Source organism: Megalobrama amblycephala, linkage group LG21 (genome assembly GCF_018812025.1).
Source record: "Megalobrama amblycephala isolate DHTTF-2021 linkage group LG21, ASM1881202v1, whole genome shotgun sequence".
Classification (NCBI taxonomy): domain Eukaryota; kingdom Metazoa; phylum Chordata; class Actinopteri; order Cypriniformes; family Xenocyprididae; genus Megalobrama; species Megalobrama amblycephala.
In genome coordinates, this window is record NC_063064.1 from 5451338 (window position 1) to 5458870 (window position 7533).

The 7533-nt window shown below is 32.8% G+C and overlaps 1 protein-coding gene across 1 annotated transcript; it reads left to right on the forward strand.

The window, feature by feature from the left end:
• The first annotated feature begins 780 nt into the window (after nt 1-780).
• tmem167b (transmembrane protein 167B) lies at nt 781-6055 on the forward strand. Its single transcript, XM_048173019.1, has 3 exons — nt 781-934; nt 2849-2980; nt 4889-6055. The coding sequence occupies exons 1-3, from the start codon at nt 925-927 to the stop codon at nt 4969-4971; spliced, it is 225 nt and encodes a 74-aa protein (XP_048028976.1). The 5' UTR covers nt 781-924; the 3' UTR covers nt 4972-6055.
• Nucleotides 6056-7533: the final 1478 nt, after the last annotated feature.

The window sequence follows — 7533 nt, forward strand, 5'->3', positions numbered from 1 at the left end:
AGCAGACACACTTATGAAGAGAAGAGAACTGCTCTTTTCACAGTTTTGCTGCATTAATGGTTTGTGATCTTTACTTAGTAGTTGAAAAGAAGATATTTTGAAGAATGTTGGTAACCAAACCAAACAGTTGATGGACCCCATTGACTTCCATAAGTATGGAGAAGAAGAAAAAAAAATATATTAAGGAAGTTAATGGGGATCCATCAACTGTTTGGTTACCAACATTCTTCAGAATATCCTTCCTTTGCAGAAGAAAGAAACTCATACAGGTCTGGAACAACTTGAGGAGGAGTAAATGATGACAGAATTTACATTTTTGAGTGAACTATCCCTTTAACAATCATTGAGTTTACAATAAATTGATTTAAAAAACGTATAACAATCTATTTATTATTATTTTATCAACATTTATTTTATCCAAACATTATTAATAATATTAAAAGTTATGTATATAGACATATATATATATATAATATATATATATATATATATATATATATATATATATATATATCAAATATTATATATATATATATATATATATCAAATATTATATATATATATATATATATATATATATATATATATATATATATATATTAAATAATAGGCTCATAAACCTATTAAACATTATACATAAAATATAATAAAAACAAATATACACGATACATTTTATAACATTATATATCAATATATTTTATTATTACACACTACTGTAATGAGTTGTAGAGAGAGAGAGAGAGAGAGAGAGAGAGAGAAAAGAGAAAAGAGAGCTTTTAATCTGTACGGCGATTTCCCATAATTCCTGGTACCGGAAACGTATCCGGAAGCCCGTGTTGTCTATGCGGAACTGATGAAGACAGTAAATAAAAAAGCATTGGCAACTTGCGCTTCGTCTCAACACGGGATTTAAAAGCTGCAAAAATGACAAACGGTATGTTAATAAACACGCGTTATGAGGTAAACTATCTGCTGCTCTGTTATGCGTCAGATAGCGATGAATGCTGTCAGTCAGCTGAGCTGTGTGTGTGTGTGTGTGTGTGTGTGTGGACGTGGCTCTTGAAGGGCCGCAGCTGCTTTGAACATTTAACATCATTGCCTTAATATCTTAATGCCGTCTAAATCAAAATGCTTGTATAAATATTATAGTTCACCGGCAGGCTGAGCTCAGCTTTAACAGGTTTAGTCAGACATCTTCTGTGTGAACATCATTAAATCAGCCATTACATTTACATCTCAACTGCTGTCAGATCTTCACATTCACATAAAATATCAGCCGTCGTGTCTGTCCACTTTTCCACTACAAACATGTAAAGTATCACTACAAACATGCTGCATTATTATACTATGTTGAGGATCCCTGTTTTTATTCTGGATAGCTGCATTTGTTGTTTATGAGTGTGTGTGTGTATATGTATATGTGTCAGGGGCGTTTCCTCCGAGGAGGCAAGGGAGGCAGTGCCTCCTCAAAAAAAAAAAAAAAAAAGGATGAGAAAATAATCCTTATTACATATAAAACAACACAATTATTACAAATTACTACATTAAAAAGAGCGCAAGTCACTCGTATTTCTAAAGGAACACTGTCCAACAGCGACACCCGCAGGTGAAGTTACAGCAGGAGTCATGCCTCCCTTTGCTCTCATAGAAAACCATCAGACCCGTGGCGTGCGGTGGGTTTTGTAGGGGGTAATTGAGAATGAATGGGGGAAAGTCACGTGAGAGGAGGCAATGTCTCCATCGCGCTATGATTGGATGTAATTGGTTATGATTGGATATGATTGATTTGTGCGATTAATCCCGCCTCTCGTTGATGTGCGCGTTCCGCGCGTCAGTTTGAACTGAACAAATGATGGCGTCAATGGGAAGACTAATTGAAAAGTAAGTAAACATCACCCAGTTAGATATCACCGCTTTATGTCACGTCAAAATCAAACTTCGAAATGGACTGAAAACATGATTTTTAGTGAATTCAGCTTGGTGAAATTAAAAATACATCTTCGTGTCTGTGACAGACGGTGTTTACGGAGCATGACTGATGATCCAAAATAGCCTAAGTTGACTATTAAAAAGAAAAACATCAATACACAAATAAAATATATTGTTTAAGTTATTACAGCCTTTAGTTATTATTTTGGAATTAATGTAGAAATGTTTAGAACGATAACTTGATGAGATTGACTTGGTTTTGATAAATAGAACATTACACTGTTAATGTAAAAGTACAAAATAGAATTGTATTTATTTATTTATTTATTTTTTTGATGTAATGTAAAGTAATGTTCATTTAACAAGGAAGATGTGTCAACGTTAAAAGTAATGCACATGAATAACATTGATTCATAAATAAATAAAAAAAATGTGAACACCACTGCACGCCACTGATATGTGTGTATATATATATATATATAATATAATGCAGTTATAAACATTAAAAATAAAAACCAAATTTAAACAAACTAATGTATTTTATTTATTAATTTATTATTAATCACTAATTGTTTCTTTTTTATTTTCATTTTTAAAATTATTTTAATTTAGTCATATTTATTATTAAATATGAATATCATGGAGAAAGCTTGTCCATAAGGTCACAGAGAGACTTGAATCTGACTGAATGGATAGACTGTATTATTAAATATATACATTTAAATTTGATTAATGTGAAAAAGGATATTATAACCCAGGAGCCAGTTCTATTAGTTTCTGTATTATATTATAAAATGTATTTATTTTTGCTTTTAGTAAGTAAGGTCTAGCTATAAAAGACAATTTAAAACATTAGCCTACTTTTATTTATTTATTTATTTACTTTTATGCTTGTTAATTATGTTATCTGTATTCACAGTGTACTCTTTCGACGGCATTCTTGTATTCGGACTTCTTTTCATTTGCACGTGTGCGTACCTGAAGAAAGTCCCTCGTCTTAATAGCTGGCTCTTGTCTGAGAAGAAAGGTGTCTGGGGAGTATTTTACAAAGGTAAGTGATCTGTAGGGTCTGTTAGAGATCACGATTCTGAACAGACAACTAAACAAAATTACATGGAATTTACAAGAGGTTCTGACAAAAAGTTGATTGCTGCAATCAATTTAAAAATATTCAGAATTATTTAAATTCAGTTTGAATGATTCAATGACTCGCTCATAAATATGTCACTTGTTTCATTACTGGATGAATCAGTGGTTTTGAACGAATCTCTTGAATTAATGATTCAATGACACATACATTTTATAAAGAGTCACTTGTCTCCACCTGGTGGCGTAATGTTGTAATCGATACAATCATTATTTGAGGCACTAAGTTACTTTCAAAAGCTGATTTTTTTTATTTCGATCTCTACCGTAGACATCGGTGTCTATGGTTAAATCATGAATTTTCAAAGCTGGAAACTTTCCATGGGAATTAACGGGAATATATGGGAATTAACAGGAATTAATGGGAATAAACAGGGAATTTGCAAAATCGCAGGTTAATCTATAACAGGGTACTTAAATGTAGTTGAAAAGAACATCTCGCAGCATAATTTTGGTTAAAACAACCATATTTAATGCAGTTTTAGTTGAATTTTTACCCTGCACATTCCTCAATCACATTCACACAGCACACTACTTACTGCAGGGCTATTGAGGACGCACCCCCTGCATGCACTCTGCATTCCCCCAGTCCATAACATGCACATTTGATCAAAAATACAGAAAAAACAGTAATATTGTGAAACGTAACTACAATTTAAAATAATGGTTTTCTATTTTGATATACATAAAAATATATCATTTATTTCTGTGAAGCAAAGCTGAATTTGAGCATTTCTCCAGTCTTCAGTGTCACATGATCCTTCAGAAATCATTCTAACATGCTAATTTGATACTCAGTTATTATCAATGTTGGAAACAGTTGTGCTGCTGAATATTTTTTATAACCTGTGATACTTTTTTTCAGGATTCTTTGATGAATACAAATTTAAAGAACAGCTTTTATTTGAAAAATAGAAATCTTTTGTAACAATATACACTATCGTTCAAAAATTTGGGGGTCAGAAATTTTTCTTTTTTTGAAAGAAATGAATACTTTTATTCAGCAAGGATGTGTGAAATTGTTTAAAAAAAGTGATATTAAAGTGATTTCTATAGAATTCTATTTTGAATACATTCTATTCTTTTTAACTTTTTATTAATCAGTGAATCCTGAAAATAGTGTTACAGGTTCCAAAATATTAAGCAGCACAACTGTTTCCAACAATGATAATAACTGAGTATCAAATCAGCATATTAGAATGATTTCTGAAGGATCATGTGACACTGAAATAAATAACACATAACAATTGCTGCAATAAAAATATATTTATTTTTCATATTTACTAAATAAATAACTTATTTCATGTTATGACCAAACAAAATGTTTATATTTGTTTTTATATGGTACTTTTTATGTAAATATTATGCATTTATATAAATTTCCCAAAATTTCCAATGAATTCCCATAAATTCCTGTTAAGTTTCCAAATTGGAATATTTTCAAAATTCCCGAGGTTAAGTTCCCGTGGAAACTTTCTGGAAATTTACCAGAAACTTTCCGGCCCTTTGCAACCCTATGTATGGTTGAAAAGATCATAGAGTTTGATACCTAAACATGACAACGGCTCTCTCTGGATCAGCAGCAGCACCAACACAGATTTGAATGTTCAATGTTTCAATGTTTTTTTGTTTTTTTTTTGTCAAAGGTTTATTAGAAACAGGCGAATCGTTATCATTAGGAAATGAGATCGTGTGGGTGTTTGAATCAAGATCGCGATCTTTTCACGATCAATCGTGCGGCTCTAGGATCTGTGTTGAAGATAATTATCTTGCAGTGATTTTCTTGCATTTTTTCCCCCTGTGTTCTCTGTAGCTGCAGTGATAGGCACACGGCTTCACATTGCTGTGGCGGCGTCCTGTTTGTGTATGGCGTTTTACCTGATTTTTCTGAAATGACCTGGATGAATCTGTCTCTTGGACACTGGACTAATGAATGCCGATAGAAATGCAGTGCCGGCAGATATCGCCCACTCCTGGAGAAGACGCACAGAGACCCGACTCCACCTGGTTCAGGACCTGCTTTCCTTTTTTGTAAATGTTTAACTTAAGATGGGATTTGGGGGGAATTCGGCCGTAGATCAAGGTTAAGCTGTGATTTCTGCCCAAAACGGAGCACCTGCTTAGGGACTCAAACTTCACATCTGTTTGTTGTGTTGTTCTCTCAGACATGCACATGTTTTGCTTGGGCTTATAGGGGACCGTAAAGACAGTAGACACAATGTTATCTTGTACAATTATTGAATATAAGTTGTGTTTATAAAAAAATGTCATGCTTTAGACTTTTGTTGTTATAATTGGCTTTACTCAAGTTATTGAAAAGGAAACCTAAAAGTCATTTAGTTTAGGAATTGTAATGTATTAGCTTTAACATTATTTTTTGATATCACATATGTGCCTAGGTACATTAATTTTGTAATATATGTAAAAGCTAATCATCTTGACCCACACCATGTGATTTGATTCTGAGGACGCAACTTGCATAAACATAGACATAGATGTCAGCTCTTTCCTGATTTGACATGTAATGGCAAAATACACTACAATTTTAAATCTTTAACATTTATAAGAGGGTTTCAGCTTCCAAACTTGGTCTTATTCTTCCTGTTTAGTAACCGTGATGATTTAAATGAGGAATTAATCAAGAATTAAGATGAGAGGTTTCTGTAATGTAGCCTCAGGATGATAAATGTATAAACTCCCTTTTCATATGCTGGTGCAGTTTTGTCTATTACACAGCACAGAAGTGTACATGCCAAGATGTTCTTTTGTATTTCTGTATTCAGTCGTGTGCCCTAAAGCGTATCCAAACCTATCACCGATTATTTAACTATCCTTTTTCTCTCAAATCCTTCGTTCAGCCTGTAAATGTACACAGTCATGCTCTAAAACTGCTCTATACAAAATGATAGCTGTTGGGTGTTCATATTTGTAAACGTGGAACATAATAAATAATTGATATAAAACCCTATGCAACACAATACTAATATGTGTGAGTAGGTTTTGTTTCCATACACTCTATTTGTTAGATATTTTAGATATTGTGATGCTTTTGTTTTAATGATTCCTAATTATATAGTATATGTAACTCTTCTTGTTTTTAATCGCAACTCTAAAACAGCGTAGTCCAGAGGTCAAAGTCCTTGTGTATAATGTGATGGGTTACATTAGGTAAATTCAAATTTCTGTAAAGATAGCCAAGGAACTGATTTTGCACGTTTTTTCATAGATGCAATAAGATATAGGCCATAAATACAATTAAAACATAGATATTGTGTATATTTAAAGAATTTAAAATACTAAAGCACCTTTAATATGTAATAAATCAAATAAATTACAGTAGCCTCTGAAGCATTTTGTTATTCCATCTGCTTTCTTTTGCATTTACTCGTGTTTGACCAGCAGATGTCCTCAGTGTTTTGAAGCAGCGAATCATTGATTAAACTGATTCAAAGATACAGAAATTGTTCCATTTACTTTCCAAGTGATTAAAATAAAGTTGGAGAATGGTGATCGTTTAGTTGTTGTTCTTTTAATTTTAGTCGTGTAGTTGTTGTTTTGTGTTTTAAATGTGTAGTCAATTAATTTGATCTATTTTATATCTAAGGTCCGGGCGGGAATGTTTTAAAGGGTTAGTTCACCCAAAAATTAAAATTCTGTCATTTATTACTCACCCTCATGCCGTTCCACACCCGTAAGACCTTCATTCATCTTCGGAACACTAATTAAGATATTTTAGTTGAAATCCGATGGCTCCGTGAAGCCTGCATAGGGAGCAATGACATTACCTCTCAAGATCCATTAATGTACTAAAAACATATTTAAATCAGTTCATGTGAGTACAGTGGTTCAATATTAATATTATAAAGCGATGAGAATATTTTTGGAGCGCCAAAAAAAAAAAAAAAAATTAATGACTTATTTAGTGATGGCCGATTTCAAAACAATGCTTCAGGAAGATTCGGAGCATAATGAATCAGCGTATCGAATCATGATTCGGATCGGGCGTCAAACTGCCAGCGGCTGAAATCACGTGACCGCTGATTCGACGCGCTGATTCATTATGCTCCGATGTTTCCTGAAGCATTGTTTTGAAGTCGGCCATCACTTTATAAGTCGTTATTTTGTTGTTTTTTGGTGCACCAAAAATATTCTCGTCGCTTTATAATATTAATATTGAACCACTGTACTCACATGAACTGATTTAAATAGTACCTTTATGGATCTTGAGAGAGGAAATGTCATTACTCCCTATGAAGGCCACACAGAGCCCTCGGATTTAAAAAAAAAATATGTTAATTTGTGTTCTGAAGATGAATGAAAGGTCTTATGGGTGTGGCAACGGACATGAGGGTGAGTAATAAATTACATTATTTTCATTTTTGGGTGAACTAACCCTTTAAGCAGATTGTTTGTGCCGTTAAGATAGTTTAAATAACAATTCTATATATTTCTATATAT